General features: G+C 38.7%; 1 protein-coding gene across 1 annotated transcript in view; it reads right to left on the bottom strand.

The window, feature by feature from the left end:
- col14a1a (collagen, type XIV, alpha 1a) overlaps window positions 1–23,904 on the bottom strand; it is a 72,553-nt gene that overhangs the window by 3,596 nt on the left and 45,053 nt on the right. Inside the window, exons 28-47 of the mRNA XM_037272914.1 lie at window positions 20,299–20,442; window positions 20,063–20,227; window positions 19,952–19,990; window positions 19,727–19,865; window positions 18,493–18,635; window positions 17,669–17,778; window positions 15,782–15,940; window positions 14,924–15,001; window positions 14,151–14,237; window positions 12,926–12,979; window positions 10,475–10,570; window positions 10,037–10,090; window positions 6,796–6,849; window positions 5,603–5,656; window positions 5,445–5,516; window positions 4,330–4,365; window positions 3,316–3,382; window positions 2,686–2,877; window positions 2,091–2,168; window positions 834–989 (exon numbers count right to left, since the gene is read on the bottom strand). Coding sequence (XP_037128809.1) covers window positions 834–989; window positions 2,091–2,168; window positions 2,686–2,877; window positions 3,316–3,382; window positions 4,330–4,365; window positions 5,445–5,516; window positions 5,603–5,656; window positions 6,796–6,849; window positions 10,037–10,090; window positions 10,475–10,570; window positions 12,926–12,979; window positions 14,151–14,237; window positions 14,924–15,001; window positions 15,782–15,940; window positions 17,669–17,778; window positions 18,493–18,635; window positions 19,727–19,865; window positions 19,952–19,990; window positions 20,063–20,227; window positions 20,299–20,442 — 1,977 coding nt within the window. The remainder of the gene's footprint in view (window positions 1–833; window positions 990–2,090; window positions 2,169–2,685; window positions 2,878–3,315; window positions 3,383–4,329; window positions 4,366–5,444; window positions 5,517–5,602; window positions 5,657–6,795; window positions 6,850–10,036; window positions 10,091–10,474; window positions 10,571–12,925; window positions 12,980–14,150; window positions 14,238–14,923; window positions 15,002–15,781; window positions 15,941–17,668; window positions 17,779–18,492; window positions 18,636–19,726; window positions 19,866–19,951; window positions 19,991–20,062; window positions 20,228–20,298; window positions 20,443–23,904) is intronic.

Genomic DNA, 23,904 nt, shown 5'->3' with positions numbered 1-23,904 from the left:
GATGACTTTGCTGTGAAGCAGCTCTATCAGACATGCAGCTGCCTCATCACTATCAATATTCAAATCTGCCTTTTATCTGTTTTGGGGTTTGTTTACCAAACCACACACTCAAGACGGTTGTCAAGTACATAAACTTGTCAGCACAACAATTCTAAAAGCCAGATTAGCGTGCATTGTCTGAGAGGTTTATGAGAACAATAACAGTGTGAACCCCACTGCCGCTGTCTACATTATTGCCTTTCATATTTATTTATTTTTTAACTAAATGAACAGCTGCTTTCTATCCCTCAAAATGGGTGGAAATAGGAGGTTGAAATATCTGCATGAATTATTAAGAAGTAGAACATTTGACTTGTCTGACTGAATAAATAGCATTTTCAGTTGCAAGAATGATGGATGTGTCAATATAAAAATAATAAGTTCCTGGCATATAAAAATTCTTAAGGTTAGATTAAATTCTTGAAATTGAATTTTTTTAGGTTAAAAAAATAAAATTTCAGCTAGGGTATTATTTTTTTCATTAGCTCATAAGTATTTTTAGTTTTGTTTTGTTTTAGTGCAAGCACTATGCAAGTAAATAAAAGAGGTGAACTATTATGTATGCAGAGAAGCTTTTTTGTTGTGCCAACTTAACAAAACGAGTATTGCTTATGATAAAGTAAAGAGCGTTTTAAATCAAGGAGCTGAATCAGTACTTTTTGCCATTTTTTTTTTAAACAGGTGTAGAATCTGCATTTCTATGATGAAACCAATCAAGCTTGTGGTTTTACTTTTGCGCATTCTCATTGTCCGTCCTTTTTGGAAGTACTTTCCTGGTGTGCTCGTGTGCTTACCTCCAACATTGTACCCCAAACAAGAGTTCTGGTCGCAGTAACCTGGCGATCCAGCTGATCCGGGGGAACCTGGATTTCCCGGCCTCCCTGGAGCCCCCGGGCTCCCAGGTCGCCCGAGGGGGCCCTGACTTCCTGTGCGCCCCTCACCTGGTGACCCTGAAGAGGGAATCAGAGCAGGTAAGGAAGAGTTGGCAAAAATGTAGCATCCAACATTGGTGATATCATTTTTGCTCTTGCTACAAAGTGACACTAAAGAAGCCGCCTGCTATGTCGACTCTGCATAAAAGAAGCCACAGGGGAAAAGAGCGGCTAACAAGCAGACATTTACACAGCGGGTTCCGTTTTATGGACTTCAGCAAGAGATGGAGTCTACAGTATATTTGGCTAAGTGAGATGGTCCACTTCGTCATCATTTCTTAAAAATAACAACCCTCTAACAGTATTTATGATGGAGTCGACTGAACAATGACAATGATGGTTTTGTTTAATTAAAAAGCTGATCTTAATAAAAACGGTTTATCTTCGAGTTAAAGCTGTCTTACTCGAAGCATTTATAAGATATTACAAGAATGTGCCGTACAGACTCACGGCTATCACCATGCTGAGGCAGACAAATCCCAACGCTTACGAGGAAATCAAGTTCTAGCTCTTTATGTAAGAGCAACACACTCCCTCAAGCTGCTTTTTGATTTCATCAGAGCAAAGTGCAAGCAAGTCTCAACTCCTTAACTTTACTACTGAAACATACAGTGCATGGTTGCAAGGAGCTCCAGAAGCTCAAAGCACAGCACGAAATAATCGAGCAGTTTTAAAACAATTCTGAAGAATTCAGACTTCTGCCAAGGCCTTTGTCACCCATAAAATCAATGTGGGAAGATTGATGGGCTGGAATCTTAATGGCTAAAAGAAGGTCAAGTTTCATCAGACCTCCTACCACAGGATCCAAAAATATTCCTACGTTGGCACAAAAAAATCCAACCTCCCCTGAGATTCGATTTTCCTCAATTTAAATAAATTATTCATACGCAATTGAGATTAAATGTGGACACATCGGATTTACTTTACAGATTTATTTTTGCAAATTCTAATAATAAATTTGAATTTGCACCCATTATAAAACCCCAAAATGTGAGTATGTGGATCAAACTTTATCAAGAACATCAAAATCCAGGTCAAACATTTGAGACAGTAAACTGCACACAAGCAAAAACAAAAAATCCGAAGCAATCAAGAACTGCTTGGTGGAGTGAGTCGCACCTGGTGGTCCCGGGGGTCCCCGAGGTCCTTGTGGCCCAACACCTGGACTGCCTCTCTCACCCTTATCCCCTGCAAGACCTGAAGACAGCAGGTGTCATGTTATATTTTTCATTTCTACTATATATACACTTCAGTATACCCATTTCAGTATTCCCATTAGATCTGATTCCCAACCTTTTTTGAGGCAAAACATTGGAAAAAATTTCCTAGTGCACCACCAAAAAGTATGCAAAAAACAGAAAGTATACATGACTGTAAAATCTAACAGAAAAAATAATGATGTATGGCAACAAATTAGGTTAATCGGACCATCTGCATTCTGATGGAAAAGCATTTATTTTACATTTGTTGTACATCGCAGATGGCAGATAAAATTGATTTATTTGTGGGGATAAACAACATTTTGGAACGTAGAATAAAATTGTGAATAACTACATACAGTGCAGAGTGTAAAAGGTTGAGAATGAGCTGAAAGCACTCGGCGAGAAGACATGTTTGACAGGGATTCCATTCCCATCTTGACACGTGTCTGCCTTTCCAGACGAGAGCCAATCCTATTTTGTCTGCATGTCACTCAAACCGCTTTGTTGCTCACCTCTTTCTCCTGGCCGTCCACTCTGCCCGTTAGAACCAGGGAAACCGGGCCTGCCGGGTGGTCCTTGCTCTCCCTGAGGTCCTGGGGGGCCTCGTCTGCCAGGCTCACCAGGTGGCCCGGGCATTCTATGTACTGGTGCAGACGACTGGATTGGGATCTGGTTCAGGATGGAGTTATACCGTGACAAATGGCCTGAACACACAAAGAGGAGGGTTTGTGTTTCTCCTCCAAAAACAAACCGCAGCCTGATATGCACTGGCTCTTTAATATATATATAAAAAAAAAAATCTGATATCATACGAATTCAATTTATTTTCCACCGATACCAAGATGAGATTTTTTTTTTTTAATTCTTTAAATACGGTGTGTTTAACTACTTAGCACATGTTGACCTCAGCATATGATTTTTTTTTTTAATATGTTTCATAAACACAAGAAGAAGTTGGTACTGGTTGCTATTCGCGAGCTGGCTCGGTCACAATCCTCCACGAATCGTCCCTGACAGCGAGGTCATTTGGTCATAATTAATTCTCTGCAGAATTGTGGAAATAAATATTGCACCGAATCTTATTATAGGTGTGAAAGAGTACCCAAGTGAGTGTGTGGGATTTTATTTTGCTGATTACTCACTCTGGATGAGTTGCTCACACACTTGTCTTGCTATAGCGCGCACGGCTGCTTGGGACTGCACGTCACCCTGAGAAAGAAATAAACGTTTATTCCTATACACCATGAATGGATTGGTTCAACTCATACCTGATACCATTTGGATGTCATCTAAATATAATAAAATAAATAAAAATTGTTGTTTTGAAGCATACAATTTCCCAAAATATCTTAATTAGATGAAGAATTACGATTCCGGGGAAATTAATGGATCTAGGCCAATGATGATTGATTAATTCACTGAGGCGTGTCCCCATTTTGCATTTCCAACACATCACAGGAGGAACCTCTCTTTTGTTTTAAATAGCTATTCAACATTTTAACACATTCAGAAAAAAAAGTCTGCAGGGCATGTGAAAACCCTTCCGCAAATTTGGGAAACGCAGTCTGCTACGCTTATTACAAACCCACAACAGATGCGAGTGGTAGCGGCTAAATATTTCATGAGACTATTTCCAATAAATGTTTTAACTTGTCCCTGTTAAATGATCGTACCCCCCCCCAACCCCCCATTCACTGTGAAGTGAGCTCCATCATTGGGAAGATGCCCACCAGGCACAAAGTTGTAATACAGATGGAGGGGAGGGGGGGAATCCTGCAGAGACCTTCTCACTTCCAGTAAATGAAGCGCAGTAGGACACAAATGACCGTAAAAGTAGATGAAATTGGTCGGGTGAGAGTTTGATTCAGGGTAGGAAATTGTGTGCCTCTCTCTGAATACCCTGTCGCCAAAACCAGACTCTCAATCTGAGTCTGACTTGAGTCGCCAAACAAGGAGCAGGCAGTCCAAGAGAGAAACAGAACGAAGGCTTGTGCTACACAAAAAAAGAAAGAAAAAAAATCTCTAATTGGAGGAGAGGAGGATTGACTTCTTCAAATCCAGACACCATTGGTGAGTCTGAGCAAGTAATATTCCCATTTCATAAAAGTGAATTAGTTGAAACCAACATTGATTGATTGTAGCGTGGGCAGACTTACTCTTTCTCCTTTATCTCCTTTGATACCAGTGGGACCCTACAAAATAAAAGCAGGGAATGAAAATGGGCTTTGGATTTCACTATATTTCTCCTTCACCACCAACAGTACCTTTCAAGTTTTGATACTTTTATATTTGGAAAAAATATAGTCCATCCATGCAGGTCCTTCGTGTGCACATAAAAGTGTACACAAAATTGTGGCTTTGAGGGCTTCTGGCAACACTGTAAAGCACCCGAATCTCATATCTGGTCACGCCATATACACGGAAAAGCTGCCAAGCGCACCCCGGCTACGAAAGCATATCAGACTGCAGCACATTGCAATCCTGAGGCAAACAAAAGATACAATTTCACCTGCCTGTGATTTAATAATCACGTTCGGCATATTGCGGCATTTTAATAAAAAGCTCCTTTATCCTTTGTGTGATGACAATTATATTGTAGAGGACAGGCTCTCTGTGCTGCAAATTGCTTTAATAAAGTGCAGTTTAACTTTTAAAGTGGAATTCCTCAGAGAAGAGCTTCAATGGAAAATCCTGGCTAGCGATAAGATGATTTCTGGTGGTTGTTCTGCAAGTCCATGCTAATGTTTTTTTTTCTCTAATAAATAAATTAAAATAATAAATAAATTAATAAAAATGATTTTTTCATAAATGACTATTTGATCATTTTAACAATAAATACCATATCTACACATGTAGCAATGTACTGAAACAAGACAATATGCTTTTTCTAAACATTAAACATAATATGAACAAAATTGAGTTTAACATGTTGGCTTAAAGGCCCCGGGGCAAGCGTTCCGATTTTTCCACGTGGCCCCTTTTCAAAATTAATTGCCCACCCTTGCATTGCACAGTTGTATCTCATTACTTTTACATTACACCAGTTGCTTCTCCCTCATTGCTCTGTTTCCATTTTACTGCTCCTAATTTCATTTGATTCACATGGTTTTAGCAGAGCTTACATAACTTTTAATTGGCTTTTTTTTTTTTCTCCCCCACAAGAAAAGTCTCCACATAAGCTTAGATTTTTAGGGTAATTGACAAATGTATCACAGGTTTTCCCTTATTTGTAATAAATTTAAAAATAAGAAGTAAATATATATGGACTTACAGAAAGTCCTCGCTCTCCTTTAGGACCTGCTGCTCCAATTGGTCCCGTAGCTCCAGGTGCGCCCGGGGCTCCCTGAAAGATGGAAAGCATTGCTCGTTTACTAAATGTACCTGCCAAGAATGTATTCTCTGGGTAATAACTAGAAAACCCAAACTTACAAGAGGGCCCGGCGGGCCATGTCGACCCTGAGGTCCATCATTACCTGGTAGGCCCTATGACAGAAACATTGATTTGCTGTTAGTCAAGAATCATCCGAGAGCAGCTAACTGTTGATGGATAAGACATTTCCGCCATCTTCACGTTTGAGTTGCAGACCTACTCAGCATTTATTTTCATTGCAGGTAACGATTCGTGCAGTTTTGGCACATAGTTGCACAAATCCAGAATTATTCACCTTGGAAAGCTTTGTAAACTTGAATTAGCATTCAACCGGGAAAATAGATGTTTTGCTTTCAGAATGTGCCCTTTCATCACAGACTCTCGCCTTACATGGTTCTCATTCCAGCCCGTGTGAAGTGAAGCCAACGCAAAGCAATGCAACTGCTAAAATATTGAACACAGCTGAAGATACAAGCCCCCAGATATTCCAACCAACTAGCCTCTAAGTTCTGCTTACGTGTGTTGGCTTGCTTACGATATCAAATCGTATTTGGTGAGACAAAGATTGCCGAGAACATTCCCTGCGGTGTTTCGACTTCGGAGGCAGCGACGATATCGAGGGGCTATTCACCCGTCCAAATGAAAACATTTGCTCCAACAGCACTTTGTACATTTTTTACACAGTAACAAATCACGCAAGCGGGAGAGGCAGCAAGGAGTCAAGCGTTGTCGCAATCAAACCGCTAAAGACACACTAGAGAAGCTAAACTCACATCTCACAGTTCTCGAAAAATGTGATTGTGTTCATATGTAACAAGAAAAATCCATTTCATGTTTTGATAGAATGAATTGGACAAATGTAACCAGCCAAGCTTGGGCTGTGATTTTGAAGCCATTGGCTCCTCACAAAATGCTCAACTTTAAATTCCACCACCAACATCCAGTCGAATTTGTACTTAAGGTTCTCGCTGGAGAATTTGACTTTAACAAGACTGATCTGAATCTTTATATTTCACAGTGTTTATCCGTGCATTATATGTACGACTAATTAAAATGTGCACTGTGCTGTAATACTGAAGTAATGGCTCCCATTGGGACAGACAAAAACACAGCAGGGATTAACTAACTTGGTGGTGCCATGAAGCACTTTGATCATTTCAAATGATAAGGCATAAAAATGATTCAAATTTGTTTCACTGTGAAATGAGTAAAGGCTTTTTCTGTTGCGTCGTAACAACAAAAGATGTCTTACCCTCGCTCCGGGGGGACCATCCCTACCGGGGGATCCCTGGCTTCCAGGAACACCCTAAACACAACACAAACAGAATTTCATCAACATATTCTCAACCTTTATTGAGCCCAGGCACATATTTTACTTTAGAGAAAAACACAACCAAACAAAAATATTACAAAATGTGTCGACTGAACCCAAAAATAATGATGATCTCTTAATTTAGTCACCAATTTATTTACTCAGTGTGAAGTAAGTGTCTGTCTGTTTAGTTGAACTCAGAGCTATTATTCTGTTGTTCGAGCGGAAACGGGTGGACAAATAGGTTAATTGTACTTTTTATCATCTCGGGAAAGAGCTCTCAATTGTTCTTGTCTGTCACTGTTGCTGGCATGGTTATATAGAAGAACCACAATACCGTTTTAGTCATTTCTAGGCAATTAAAAAATGTAAATTGTATCCTTCCACCTCATGACCTCTCACTAATGTGCTGTGAAACAATAATTAGTAAGCAATGATTTTGAACATTCAGTGAGGACATGCACTGACAATTTGGTCACCAAAATTTAGGGCCCATGTGCAGACGGACGGCCTGCTGAGCTGAGCGAAGGCGGTGCTTTCACAACAGGAAATGAACTTGTCGCATTGGAGCACAGGCATGCTGGGACACAAAGTGGACTTCGCACAATATGGAAACATGAAATTGCTTTACGAACAGTTTTCCCGACATCAACCTCTCTGTGCGTGGTAGTGTAAATGAATAATTTAAAAATGCTATTAAGGATAAAAATCTAAATAAAATCCGTAAGGCAGGACAGTAAATACAGTTAAATATTATACAAAAAGAGGACACCATGCTAAATACTCAAATTTAAGAGATGTGGCCTTTGGCAGCCAGGCCACACAGATGCACACACACGCAGACACACACTCTCTTAATTTAAATTTGTTGTTTATAATTTACAAGCTAATGAGCAACAGCAACATGTCAAAACTCACTAAAGGGGTGGAAAGTTTGCAGCAGGTCAATTCGGTTTTATCAAAACAATGACACGATGCCCTTTTAGCTGAGTCCCGAGTCATTATTACTGTAATAATATTATTTTATTTTTCTAGGAGAAAAAAGAATCTTCCCGCGTGGAATGATTGTTTTCAATTGCTTTCTTGTGCATACTTAAAGCTAAACCGTACGAAGAGAGTAATTTATTGCTATAGTAAACATTCCAAGTAAATGACAGCATTTTTAAAAAAAAGATATATTTGTGGGAATGATTCTAGAATAACGTTTGTGTTAAATTATGTAGCTGTTAACTCAAATAATAAACATTCAGATCTTCTGTACATGATTAATAAATTAATTTAAAAAAAATCAATAAATTAATAAATATTAGACAAATAAATATAACCAATGTATATATGAATATAACATATATATATATATAACACACACACACACACACACACATATATATATATATATATAACATATATATATAACATATAAACATATATATAACATTTGTGAAAATGATTGAAAATTAGAAATGTGTTGTGAAGTGTGGGTGCATTTCTGAATATTAAAGAGAAATGTGCTGGATATGTTTTCACTCCTTGCTTTAAGACTATTGTGAAATGTAAGCAGTGAATACACATACAGAAGTATATATTCCTCGCTGAGACAAAACAAATAATTCCATGATAACCCCCCCCCCCACACACACACACACACACTCATAAAAAAAAGCGCGATAAGGAAGATGGATGTCCTAACACACAATTTGCTATTCATTGCAGCAGCATTTTCTTTCCTATCAAACTGAAAGAAAAATGAGGGGATGCTGATGATGACAAGGTTCTGTGGAATTTACTGCAGCCACAGAAGGAAAAAAGATTGAGAAGAAAGAAAGAGAAAAGAAATACAAACTGAGGTGTTGCTCTATTGGTGATATTTGCTATAGCGCTTGAAAAATAGGAGCCATCACGCGAGCGCACACACACTTATATGTACATATACACTCATATATACCCCGATACACAAACACATTCACACACACATTCCTATTCTTCTCTCGTGATTCCAAGGTAGGTTGCAACAAAAGAATGGAGGTCATTCATGGGCTGGAAGAAGCCCTCCATACAAATGTTTACTGTAATTACGATACTACTGTTCTTGCGGTGGGAAACGGGAACTTTTATAAACACTGTTCAACTTGTTAGTTGAGGTTGTTAGCCACAGGAGAGCATTTGTTACTCAAAAATGAGATTCAGACTCAGCTCTTTAGTTTTGAGTTGTTTAAGCGTGTCAGCCAGTGACTCCATTTTCAATAAATGGTCTTTCAAAACTGAATTTCAAGTCAAACTAAGTTGATAAGCACTGCTTATGTGGGACTCGGAGTGCTCAGAGGATCTTTCAGAGATTAATATTTAATTTGCACTGGCAGGACAGTAACAGATAACACTAACTTTAGCACTTGAATAAATACAGTCTGTAAGCGTGAATTATTCCTGCTCATTCGGGAGTTTCAAAGTAAAGTCAATTTCATCCAGTGACACTTTTTTTTACTACTTCACAAGATGGATAAAAATTTTGAACGGACCTATGATAACCCATCAAATGAGTTATATATGATGAACACCATTTTGAAATATTGGTTATTTTATAATGAAATAAGGTGTGAAATCATTAAATGGGTTTCTATGGCAACGAGGCTTGTTGACATCTGTCTGTAGGCTGCAGGCACTTCAGTGATAACTCAGGAGATGTTCATTTGTATTCATTAAGCATGCGCACACACACAAATACAAAGAAGAACAACTTATAAACAGGCACAGCTGGGTTTCAGTTCATTTGATCGTAACCAAAACTGTGTGAAGAATGGAATACATGATTGTTGGGCAGCCTACCAAACAACTGTGCTTGACGGCAGGCTTTGTTTCACTTTTATAAGATTGAGGGCTCTATCTTGGTGAATGGGCTAAATCTTGCACGGTGAACCTTGCACAGATAGCACAGGCCAGTGTATCTGAGAGAGGGAGGTCTGCGCCGCTGTGTGAATGATCAAATGCAGTCAACTTTCGTCATGGCCAATCAAAGCGACGCACTCCCACTGCGGGGTTGGCACACCTAGCTTGGCAGCGATCGGTTTGCCAAATTGGCAAATGTGCAGTGAGCATGGAAATCAGGATCTGCTAGCATTTGTATCTCCGATGACTACAATAAAAGCGCCCTTGACGTTTTATAAAGATGGAGCGCAACTCTTACCATTGGGCCGGCTGGGCCGATCTCTCCCGTCTTTCCCTTCTCCCCAGCAGCGCCCTGCAATGTAAACATTGTTCCACATGTCAGCTGTCTGAATGATAGCAGTCATAGCGACCGATATCAAGGGACCAAAGAAATGAACAGCCGTTTTCTTCGTAAAGTTCTTCCTTAACGCAAGTGAACTTTGGACTTGAGCCTACAAATTTCTGGCAGGATATCCTTTTGACAGTTTATGCTGGCAGGTGTTTTGATATCACAGAACTTGGGAAAACACAATGTGAGCTCATGAGCCAATTGTGGAAACAATTATTTCCTGTCATACCATTTGTCATGCATGTATATGACCAACAGTATAGTTTTTTTTAACACTATATAACACTTTCTTCCTGGAAAGGGGAATTCATCTAATGTACTGTGAGCACATCAACAAGAAAATCTTACCGGAGGCCCCTGAATAGAGAGGCCACTGGGTCCTTGAGGACCTGGCAGCCCTGGTGGTCCAGCAGAGCCAACCTCTCCCACAGGCCCTTGAGGTCCCTACATAAATAAAAAATAAATATAAGGACTAAACAAATAATTAAATAAACTACACAGTATAATAAAACAAATAATAAATAAAATTAACAAGAACAACCTGATCATTAGAATATTGTTGGTGAGTATTGCAATTTCATTACTTTACTTTGCAGCTACAATATTAGGTATATTGGGGCAATCTTACTTTTTTTTTTTACTTATTTGGTTACCTGAGAAAATATGTATCACGAGCATGTGTACAGCATATGATTGTGTAAAGAAGAACAAAAATATGAATTAGAAATTTCGAGAAAGACTCTTGGGTGGTCCATTTCATGTTCATCTCTTGACACGCTGTCCAATAACAATAATATTTTCTCATTGACTTACCGAAAGGCCTCCCTGCAAGACTGAGAACAAGTGGTAGGGAGAACCCTAGCCAAAACACGTTTTCCGTATTTCGCACTAAATAACCATGAAGGGGATGGGGGCACTGAACAGCGACCTCCTTCCACAGCTGCTGCATGGTTAGTTCCACTGCACCATCGTATAAATATACAATATATCAACATACACTGTATTGCAATCCTTTATAAAATCAGGAATGTGATGGGTATGTGGACCCACTGCAACAGTGTAGTTAGACAATGTTGAATTCATAACAACATCCATGCTCGTTAGTTAACATCAAGGCTCATTAGTTGCGAACATCCATGCTTCATAAATATCTAAATTTGTTTTTTGTTGTGGGTAATGTGCAGCTGTTGCCTTTATATGTGGCAGGAAATGTTGCGAATGTATTGCCGTGTTTGACAGCAAAGTCCATCACACATGGTGCAACTTGGACTGACCGCAAAAAATCCCCAGAAAAAAACCAAAGACTGTTGGCGTCTCGCACGCACATTCAGCATTTTGATTTATGGACATCCTGCAATGTTAGGTGCAGTTTTTGGAGAATGCACACACAGTATATATTTTTATTAAACCACGAAAAAAGAGGAACAGTCAATGAAGATACAGCTTTCTTCAGTTTTTTGGGGTGAGAATAAAATAAGAGTGGGCCCATATTAAAAGGCTCACCAACTTCATTTACTTGACTGCAGTACATTCAATGCTCGCATATGCTTTAGTAGTGGAGAGTTTTTCCATCTCACCCAAAGGTGAGGAATTAGAAATACAAGATAACATACATTTTTATATTTATTTTATATAATAAATACACACAAAGATTTTATCTCTATTTGAGCCACTCTAGTATTACATAAAACAAGTCACCATAACAAAAGCTACAAAATCTCCTACATGCACTTTTGTCAAGCATTCCTTGGACTCCTTCTGTCAGATTCCACAAAAGCACTATCCTGCCAAACCCAAAAAGGTAAGCAGAACTGGAATGTTCACTGGCATCCACGCTAATGTTCCACTGAATTTACGCCACACCGCTACATTAACTGACAAGTATAGTTCAGCAGCTTGGTGATGAAGTACTGACTGCAAGAGTGAAAATTTAATCAAATCTGTATGGCCACAAGCTTTACGGGGTGGGAATAAGATTAAAATTGCCAGTCGTGTACGTGTGTGTGTGAGTGCAAAAGGAAAGAAGGGGTGCAATGTTATTCCATTCAGATTCCTGGGAACTGTTTTCCTCTCCTTAGCTAGAGTTAAGCTAAATTTAGCAGAGCAAAGTTACATGTCTGCTTCAAGAACAAAGGGGGATTTTATAAAAGTGAACACTTCATATCCAGGACATTTGATTCCATCGTTTGACCACATCAGTAGGGAGTAGATGGGGGTTTGTTCGATCCTTGGAGAGCAGGTGTGGACAAAACACATGTAGAATATATAGTCAGCAAGTCCGTGAGAACACTGCTGAGAGATGTGGTGGGTGTTTTTATTGATCCTCCCTCCGTTGTTCCTCATGGGAGGGCTGTCTCAGTCTCCTATAGCATTGTACCTCCACCACATGACTGTATTATCTTCGACTCATTAAAGTCACACAGACATTTAATAAGCTCCCAATCCACCTTCACGTGAATGGGACTTTTACAAATTGCATTTACTAACTGTCTATTCAGCAAATTATTGCTCAAATGATCACAGATTTTCAAGAGATATATAAGACGTCATTAGTTTTATGTTTTTCTTCTTTTTTTTTTTCCAAGGTGAAGAAGAGCTACAATAGCCACGACTCACGTATTCCGCAAAAATTCACGAGGAATGAGTCAGCGTCTTTATGAAATTGCTTATAAAAGCTATCCATGTGATTTTTTTTTTTTTTTTATCATGAAGGCTACTGTGCATAGGACTTTCAAAGTTCCCCAAAATGCTTACAGATTCATTTGCTTGTCTAGTCAAGCACCAAAAATGCTAACTCACCGTCACTCCAGGTTCCCCCCTGTCTCCTCGTGTTCCCCGTATCCCCGGACCACCCTAAAACATAGTACATAAGTACAATGCACTCAAAATTAAATCATTACAAAATAAACAACATATTGTATTAAAATAAAGATATGGTTCATGGTTGACACATTGAGGCATGGTGACTGGTATGCTGCTTTAGCGCTGAAAAGATTTATCCCATTACGACAGTCACTGACGGCCACATTGCACAGTTACAATGTGATTTAAGTAGTCCATTCAAAGCTGCGGGTACAAACAGACATTGTGAAAAGGAGACATAAAAGGGAGCTGGTGTTGGGATGAAGAGGACGTAAAAGAAAAATAATAGCCTGGCCACAAAACAGTATCACAGCTACATGTTGCGCTGCTGAAGAATGAAAGTGAAAGAAAAATTCAAATATAAAAAGAGATGAAGGCAGGTTAAGGAAAAAAGGTAAAAAAAAAAAGTGCATTTACTTCTATATTAGCCATTTGTTGCTGAACTGCAAATTTGTTGCAATACAAGCTTCTTAAATGAGACGTAATTAAGGAAAATTAGAAAGACGCCGTCAAGTCGATTTCTCAAATGAGAAAGTGGACCTGACTTGGGTGCACCGGGATGAAAATTGTGGCGGATCGTAATCTTCTGTGATAAATGAAATCACCATTTAATTACACTCTCCAACGAGGTGGTGCCGATGGTGGAGGCAGACAAAATGATTGAGAGTTGGAAGTGAATAGCGGAAAACACAGACCATATGGCGAATGGAACGTCTGAGCGGGGAAACAGAGACAGACGAATTGAAAATGAAGATCATGACGAGTAGAAGGCTCAAGCCATAAAAGAGCTTGTGTTACTTAGAATGTGTTTTCCGAAATACTCCATTGCAACTTCATGAAAAAGAAAATCTGGAAAGTGGTGTAATTAATATTATATTTGAATTCATTTAAATCAAAGTAATTTCAGTGCAGAGAAACCAATTAAACAAAATGAATTTTCTTACTGTTGCATCACACAAAACGTTTTATTCCTACTTCTATTCCTCTTTGACTAAACTGGACAAGAAAAGAACTGAAAAAAATATTGGGAATTTATGATGCAAGAACAGATGCTGTATTGACATTTATAAATTAGACTCCAGGGAAAGAAAATGAACAAATAAAAGTCGACTAACAACACATCTGTGGTCAATCATAAAACGGAATGACAGAAACAACTCACAGGAGGTCCGGAAGGTCCTGGGGGTCCCTTGCTGTCTTGAGAACAGGTGCAGGCGTGAGGCATTGAGGGGCACTCCTCTTCAACTCGCTACAACATAAACACAACTCTTCTTGCTTAGCCATGTCAGAGTTGAGAGCCAAATAATTCCCCGAGTCATCATTAAATTTTTTCAGAAAAAAAAAATAAAAAATCCAACAAACAAAAAGAGTCCACTCGTCTCAATTCAACCTTTGCCAATTACCATGACCTGGATGAGTGAAAATCTACACAGCCGTGAAGAAAAATATATTTTGAGCAAATGCACTGACATTTTTTATTGTTGCGCTATTAAGCAACAAACTACATACACAACATTCCCTTTAGATTTTGTAATGTTGATATCAATAAATGTAGTGTGATGATTAATTCGGAGCACTGACTCTGTAGTGGATTTTGCAACTCATACCTCTCATGTGTGTACATGCGAACATAATGGAAATGAAAGATCATACAGCACATCCTCTGGGGTGCACCATTGCATGTAATTCAATTACGCAAATGAAATTAGGTGCGGTTAAACGCCAATGCAGCTTCGCCAGTGGCCATCCCCATTCAAACGAATTCCAAGTCATTTGGACCTCCTTTTAGTTTGGTCGTTCTGGTTTTATCGTCACTCGATTTGATCACAAGCACAATTACGGCTCTGATTATCTCAAGCTGTGATATCCACCAAATGACTGCACGTTCACAGATGACAGGAGTGTGTGTTTGTGCGAATGTGTGTGTGTTCTTACCAAAGCTGGGAGTTCACAACACTTATCCCTGCTTGCCCACGACGTACTGCAGATGATATCAAACATCTGGAGCTGAAACTGCAAATACACCCACGCAACGTTAGACTCGGAGCAGTTTGGGCTTTAATGGCCTCAGAGATATACATACATCTCGATATGATGCAATGTGATGTGAGCAGCTTAGGGTTAATGGTCAGTGATATGTTAAGTGGATAAAAGTCCACTTGTCCTCCTTGTCCTATTAGAGAAATACTTTTGCTCAGTATGTTCCAAGCAGCACTTAATCTTTTACAGCCCACTCGATCCTGATTTCCCTGAGACTTGATGTGTCTTACGTGGCTAATAATTCACTTGACCTTTCTCTATGCCTTTAAACATGTAAACACACTTCACTGCGTCATTGCTTGATCAAGTTATAGTAGTCTTCTATATACAGTATAGGCTACAAAACTAACTGATCCATAACTACTTTTGCAATCAGAGACTTGTAAAAACTGTTCAAATATTTTTAAAAGATGAATGGTAGTAGAAATTGCAAGCAATATATCTATTTTCTTAAAAGTCAAGACAATTTGTAATGACAGAAAGTCGATGCAAAATTTGTCTTCATGGGCCACATAAAATGATATGGCGGGCCGTATCTGGCCCCCGGGCCTTGGGTTTGACACATGTACCACATTAATTGATAAGTGCAGTTCAGCAGCTTGGCAATCAAATGCTGCCTCCACAAGTAAAACAGGAATTGAATGTTTATGGCTGCTCACTTTGAGGGGTGTGATAAAAGTTAAATTAGCCAATGGGGGATGACAATTAGCGGACGTTAATATGCAAGCAGGTCATACATGACTCAACACTGACCGGAGCAGAGTTGTCCCGTCTACTTCGAGACCGCACCAAGCGACCCAGGACCTCCACGCCATCCGTGGTGATGTTCCCGGCTGCAGTGATGGCTTTTTCTCCCACAACGGCGCAGTCCAACACCACCTTGACTGCCGTCTTGCTGATGCTCACATGGAGCTAAACAAAAGCGAGCATTAAATGCATTTTGAGTATTTATCAAATGACAGTACAAACATGATTTATTCCGATGTTAGCGTTACTTGCTTATAAGTGAACCACCTGACACAATCGGATTTTTTAGTTTGTTCACAACAAAATGGATGAATAAAAAGTAGATTTGATGATAACAAAAGCTTTTGGTGGTTTGAGGTTTGATTGTAAGCCATGTTTATCCTGATGAGATCAACCACAAGATTGCAGTTATGAATACATATGAATAAATAAAAGAGCAATTGGGGTAAAACATAAAATAAAAAAAAAGAGAAAAGTGATTATTCACAGTCTCAAACATCAACAGCATCACTTGGTGTTTATAAGGCACCTCGTTTGTTTTGGTCTGGCTTATCATTTTCCAGACATGAGACAAATTGCTTTTGGTTCTTCTGCTGAGAGTGATGCATTATCACTCATATGGCACGTATGATTTGGGAGGGAAATGGGGAAGATTTTTTTATTAACTCTGTTGTACTCTGAGAGCGAGAATCCATAACACAGCGTTATCGAGCGATTGTTATCCGCAAAGAGCACAAACACAGCTAAACAAACACCAACGAGAGAAAAAAGGTAATCAGAGCAAAAAATAAATAAATTACAAAGTTGACTTGATATTTGTTTATTGTGAAATATATGCCCCTTTTTTTTCAATTTGGCTTTAAATGTATTATATTCATTTGTATCTCTCAATTCCAACTGTATATTTTGGCTACACACTGCTCAGAGAAGCAGACTGTGCAATTTCTTTTGTACCCAGCAGGACTCAAATTGTGGCTCTCTGCAGACCCATCCCAATACTTTTAAAAATGATGGGTTAAAAATTGGACCCACTCAGGTTGTTGTGGGAAAAAAACAATGTTGTGGTTGTTTTGAACAAAAAATGGGTCGTTTTGGGTCAATTTGACCCAACTTCCGAGTTGGTCCAATTTTTAACCCAGCATTTTCAAGGGTGCATGAGCCGCTCACTAATCTTTTCGCGTGAAGAAAATGTCACTGCACTTGTAGTTCTTTGCTCGCAGTTTGCCCCGTCTAAATCCTCCCACCTTACTCATTGCCTCAAGATGAAAAAACTTGATGCTCACGGTAATCTTTCATATACAAGTCATTGCACAAATATGGCCATCTTTCTTTTAAGTGTAACGTAATGAATTGTAAATAATACATTTGTTATGGATTGCATATTTTATGTGTGGCTTTGCATAAATAGTTGCATAAATTGCAGAATTAGCACAGTAGATATAGTGCCCTAATGAATATTCATGTGGGGGCGGGGTTAGCTGGGGCTCAGTTAATCTTTTAATAAATGAGGAGTGTGGTATTTCAATTGCTCAAAGAGTAAAAAATTGCCCTAAGACAACATGACAACTGTTTTTAAATGAGCATGTACAATTAATTTTCATCTGCTGTGTGTTTAATCTAATACATCTTTACTTTAAGCAACATTATTCGAGTGTTTCTAATTTTTGCTACGAATGTGTCACTAATTGCAGCAGATTTGAATAAATGGTATAACGATACTTTGTCAAAAAGTACTAAAAGGTCTGGCACTTTTAAAACTACTTGAACTCCCGATGAGACACTCCAAAATGTCAGAAGGCTGGTATAATTGATGCTTATTTTTTTCCCTTTTTTTAATGGATACTTAAAAGAATAAAATACACCATTAATAAGGCACTAAGTAGAAACACTAACCTTGTGGAAACTTCCATGGAAGACTTTTTTTATTTGAGGCTCTTCAAAGGTGACACTTTGAAAGTCTCCTTTGTAGTCGTAGTTGAAGAATGTCAAACTCTTCCCAGAGTCTGTAGGAGATCCAGAAAAATGAACATTAGGACAGATCTTACAGAAAATATAGGCACAGCTGATTAAATGTATTATGTCAGTTTTCAAAACAAATTGCTCCGTTTTGATTAAGCACCGACAAACAAAAAACAAAAGATTTCTCATTTAAGATTATTCAGGCATGAATATATTTTTAAAAAATCCCAGTGTAACTCCAAAATAGCTGCACTCATTGTACAATGCTGCTTATTGTATTACCATGTGAAAGTTGTCTGTAAGTAACTTTGATATACATCCTCATTAACACAGCGAGAGTTCTCTATTCTCCCCAGAAGGGTCTCATGAGTCACTGTCGGCACTAAGAATTTTTTTTCCTCAGTACGTTTAGAAAGACATTTGTCTTTGGTTTGGGGGAAGTGGCTGCACGGCTTCTGAAGTTCTGTGGCTAACCCCGTGGAAAGGAAGCCTAACACTTTGAAAGCACTCCTTTGGGGATTATACAGTAAAAAAAAAAAATTTTTTTTTTGCTGTAAACATATTTTCATCAATGGCTCTTTCGTAACTCCAAGTACACAATGTCTTTGTCAAGTGAAAAGTTGCTGGCTAAGTTAATTTCACATCTAATCATCTTGAAGGATTCATCTTGCGGTGCTGAGATTGCAGACAGCACCACAAATCTGCAGATTGAGACAATGACAAGATAAAGTAACAACACGAGTCGAATTAAAACCCACAGTCCAAGATGAGTCCCACCAACGGCTCGGTGTCCTTATCGAGGATTTCCCATAATGCAAAAGGCTCCTGCGGAGTCTCGGCAAGCAAGCGTATCATCATGGAGATGGTGTAGTCGGATGGTAAACCTTCAGGATGAAGGTACCTGGTGCACATGTGCAGAAATGGCGAGACACGTACACAACACACAAAATGAGTTAACTGTGCCCTAAAGGCATGTAGCCTACTCACTAGAGTGTCTTTTTCAAGTCTCTTTGCTGCTTGGCTGAGAGCTTTTACGGAGTGCTTGGCTGCCTCAAACTGTCTCAGAGTGCCACCTTTTTTCATCACAGAATCAAACTTTTTGGGTGGAAGCTGCCTCTGAGCATTGAGGTTCAAACAATTTCAGCTTCTACTTTTCAGCACTCTTGTCAATGTCACTTTAAAAACCAAAAAACGGAACGCTCCTAGTTAAGGAGGCTAAATTTAAAGCTGCCTGACGAAAAGCCCCCAACAACAGCACTGACAAAATAGCATTACAGTAGTACTTTGGATTACTATATTTGAAGCGCATCTAGTTTAAAATCTAAACTTGATAATTTGTTGCTTTACGTTAAGACTTGAAATATAAAACTGCAGTTTCTAATTTTAATGTTAAAGTGATTTTAGAATGTGTTAGCAGAACATCATTCTGTTTAAATATCTTTTTTTTTTTTAAATTTACATAAGTGTTGCATCGAACGGGTGCTCCGAACATGTTCTTTTCCATTTGGCACAACCAAGATTTTTGCTTTATTGTAAGCTAATATCAAGAACAGGTTACCGTATTTTCCGCACTATAAGGCGCACCGGATTATAAGGCCCACCTTCAATGAATGGCCCATTTTAAAACTTTGTCCATATATAAGGCGCACCGGATTATAAGGCGCACCTTCAATGAATGGCCCATTTTAAAACTTTGTCCATATATAAGATATATACATTTGGCCCGCGGGCCAGACTTTGGACACGTCTGCTGTAGTGGCTCAAGATTGGTCCATATATAAGGCGCACCTGATTATAAGGCGCACTGTCGGCTTTTGAGAAAATTGGAGGTTTTTAGGTGCGCCTTATAGTGCGGAAAATACGGTATGTAGAATTAATTCAAAGAGCATATTTGCAATGGTACATGAACCTAAACATTTTAAACATTTCATGTAAAACCAAGAAAGGTTCTCGTCACATTTCTTTCCCCTGAGTTGACCCACCCTCACTCACTTGGTGGGCTGCGACACCAGAGCGTCCCGGTGTAACCGGTAACACGGGAAGCTGTTGAATGAGCCCGGTTCCATGGAAACTCCAGCAATGGTGTTGTACTCCTTCTCCACCAAACCAAATTTCTCCATCATACGAAAACCTACAGGAGACCAAGTATTCATCACCCCCTCCTGCCTTTGATTAAGGCCATATTAGCTATCATCCCCTGTCAATTTAACATCTTACCTGCCATGCTGTTTCCACTCATCAGAATAGACGGACAAGCTGTTACAAAAACGAGCGAGTTAGTTAGATCCTTCTACTTCCAACTGTTATTTTCAAAGTGTGGTTACTCACTGGCAGTGGCTGCCTCGCAGACAAAAGTAATGAGCTGTTCTTCAATTTTCTTCACAGCATCCAAGTCATCCACGAAGAAGACGTGTCTGTCGCTGGGCTTGCTGGCAATGTTGACCAGTTCGCCGTAATCTGCGTCGGCAAAGCCGATTGCAAAAATGATGTATCCTGTTGGGGGGATCAGATCAATAAATCAAACCCGGTTGAAGATTTTTGTTTTTGTGGAACAGACTACAAACCATCCATCTGCATTTCCTTGGACACTTTATTGACATCATCTTGTGAACGGCCATCAGTGAGGACAACCAGGACTTTGGGGACGCCCCTCCTGGCTCCAGCATCAGAGGTGAAAATGGACTCCTTCACATGTTTAATGGCTCGCCCTGATAAAGGAAAGCAATTTTAATTAAGAGTAATCATAACAATAATAAACATTTAACTATCTTCAACTATTTTACTTATGTCAGCAGTTTTTAATAACTGTTAATAAAATACACAGCATATTTGAATTCATAGCAGTTCTATTATGTACTAAAAAGTTTTATTTTGTGCTTGAATCTCCCAACCATTTTAACTGACATGTAAAAGAAAAAAACAAAAAAATAATTGCATTCTTTTTCTGTCAGCCCAAATGAAATATAGTTTGAAGGCCAAAACCTATGCATGTCAATGAGAGATCGACAAAACTCTGGAGGCAGCCAAGCTAAGGGCAGCATTTAGAATAAGTGAATTTAAATGAGCTCCTAATGTTTACAGACAAGACTGACCAGAAGACAAAAATCTCACAAAGGTTGAAAGTTGACCAACTTTTAAAGGTTGATTCACAGGAAACTTTCATGGATTTAATCAGTCAATAAAATGCATGTGGGCATCTTAGATAGTTTTAAGACCCTCCCATAAGACAAAACATAAAAACTTTATTCATGAGATGAGGCTTAAAGGCATTTTCTCAATCATGTGGGATTTGAGCCTATAAATATTTGATATTGTTTTTGTTACTGAACAATTCTTGTCCTCACTAACCTTTGAAAGGAACCATTGCGAATACATATCACGATAAAGCAGGAGGCTTCATGTTTGTTGCCGTTTATTGTCACACTCTAGGATCATTAATGGCAAGACAAGCAGATCATTAAGTTGTCCTTTAAAGCCGTGATTGATCAGTTCATTATCACCACACAACATGTTGGAACTTCTCACTTAGCCATTCTGATTAGTATTTATAGTTTGTGACGCTGCACTTGACCTTTTTATGATGGCATGGACAATCGCTGTCATCTATCTTCAGAAGTGCTCCTGTCAATTAACATTTTATTTTCTCATCCTTCTTCTGTTTTCTCTGGCTTGTCTCGATCTTTAATGGTGGCAGGGCTAGAATGGAGTCAATCTTACATCAACAAGTTTTTTTTTTTTTTTTTCGGACTCTAAAAGCTGTGAGTGACAGACATGCCCACCAATTTGGGTCTTAAAAGAAACTCTTTTTTTCCCCCACAAACCTAAATCACGAGCTAATCTCCAAAGAAAGGCACAGATAATAAATTTTTAAATTAAATACGATGAAAGAAAGGATAATAGATTGCTCGACAGACGAAACAATTCAGTGAAGGATATTATAGTTATTATTTCACCATTTCTTCACCTCACATAATTATTAACAGACATTATTGAATTGCAATTATTATAATGATACCAAAAGAAAGTATGTGTTATCTTCACATGAATGAAGTCACACATTTAAGTAAAGCTACTGTACATAACTGGGTTACGTTTCAGCATGGGTGTCAAACTCAAGGCCCGGGGGCCATGTACGGCCCGTCATATCATTGTATGTGGCCCGCGAAGAAAAATTGTGCATTGACTTGTCTTCAGTTTCAAAAAAATAAAAGAATTGCGAGCAATTTTTATTAGCATTCATCTATTTAAAATATTGGAACCGTTTTTACTAGTCTCTGATTTCAAAACTAGTTATTCATCGGTTTGTTGTGTAGCCTATACTGTATATAATATAAGGCTCAAGTTTAAGTTATGAGACCATGGAAAATAGAATCTTTGAATTGCAAAATAAAGTAATATAGCAGAGCATGTATGCATTTAAGAGTGAAATGAAGGGTTTGAGTCAAAGTTCGCACAGGCACATTTATGAAGGCTGCTAAATGTTTCTCATGAGAACATGCCAGAGGATGGAAGACAGCCACATTCACATACATCGCCACCTCCAAAGTCAACTTGACAGGCATGTGAATGTGGAGCGGAAAGACTCCTTCAAGATGATATTTCCGAGCAGATTTGGCTTTTTTCACGGCATTCCCATCACATGCACTCACCTGTTTGATATGAGCAAGAGCCTTGAGACTCATTAAAAGCTATCAGACTGTCATTTTGTCGTTGGGTGTTAGGGAAACGCAAAAAGAGAACACCTTGAATCAGAAAGGTGTTTAAGTGACAAAGATACGTGTTGAAACTTTTCTTGTAAGGTATTAAAATTTTATTTCATAACCTTTACTTTTAATGTGAACTATAACCTGCACAACTTAATTGAATAACTCATTGGAATCGTTTAAGGGAACGTGTAAAAAAATATATTGTGATGAGTGGTGTGTGCACACCCTCGAATAACTTACAATAAAAACTTGCACAATAATGACCAATCACATTTAAATAAGTCAATACACCAACCTGCTATCACATAAAGTGAGTCTGATGAAACTAAAATGAAAATCAAGATTGACACTTCCTTTACCTCTTTGGGTGCGGGATCAGCAGTTCATTTGTATCTCAAAAATAACAATGATAACATTTTGTGGCTTGTGAGAGGTGTGGAAAAAAGGCATCAATGTCAAACTAGAAAGGCCTAATCCCAAAAGAGAGTTGTCGTCAGGGTACAAGTCTTGACATCTCTCCCCCAAGGCTTGTAAGTCACCAGGCAGTTGAAAAAACAACAGCAGCAAAACATCAACAATAACACCCAACCAAAGACATAAATAGGGGATAAAGGGCAAAACACCCTCAACAACCAAGAAGCCTCGATTAACCCTTTACGGATTACCATGACCTGGATGTCCGAGGGAATCCACACAGACATTCTTTTTTTCAAAGATGTGTCAAAAATGACAAATGATAGCGCGGTTGGCCTATAAAAAGTAGCGTTGTCATATAGCTGCCAGTAATACATGTTTCTACACTGTCCAGGGATCACACGGGGCGAGAGTGGAATTGCAGAAGCAAGCCAGGCATGAAGTGAGACTCTGAGCATAGCAGAGGGCCCAGGAACTCAGAGATGGAACCATGGTATTGGGCAAGATTGAAAAAGAAAAAAAAGGGCGAGAATATTTTAGTCAATCAGGCAAAATGTTTTGAAATATGACATGGAATTGTGGTTTAGTAGCTCAATTAACCAGTACTTTGTGTGTATTTAAGTCAACCCTGTCGGCGTACGTTGGGCTCCTTTTATGAAAGCAGTTGTCTCACAATCAGTGAAGATGTAAAAGTTAAAAAAAAAAAAAAGAATACTTGAAATAATCTCTTCCTGTTTTAGCCCGCAAAGCCTCGCTGCCTCTCAAGCCTTTATTCTCTCGTTCAGAAGGATATTTTTACCTCTGCCAAGGAGCTTATGATTTTTTGTTTGTTTGTTTGCCAGTTTCTAAGCAAGAATAGACATAGTTGGCACTTTTTATTGGTGAAGGAGTGTACATGGACCAAGAAAGAACTCATATTTGAAGAATACTAATTATATCTGCTTCTACTTCCTTTGCGATATCTCAAGATTTACATTATTAAAAAATACAATAAATCATATAAAAGAAGCATGACTTGATTTCTATGGGTTGAAGAAGAATGATCTTGTC

Source organism: Syngnathus acus, chromosome 16 (genome assembly GCF_901709675.1).
Source record: "Syngnathus acus chromosome 16, fSynAcu1.2, whole genome shotgun sequence".
Lineage (NCBI taxonomy): Eukaryota > Metazoa > Chordata > Actinopteri > Syngnathiformes > Syngnathidae > Syngnathus > Syngnathus acus.
The sequence above is the reverse complement of the archived record's forward strand: the minus strand, read 5'-3'. Positions and strand labels throughout refer to the sequence as shown.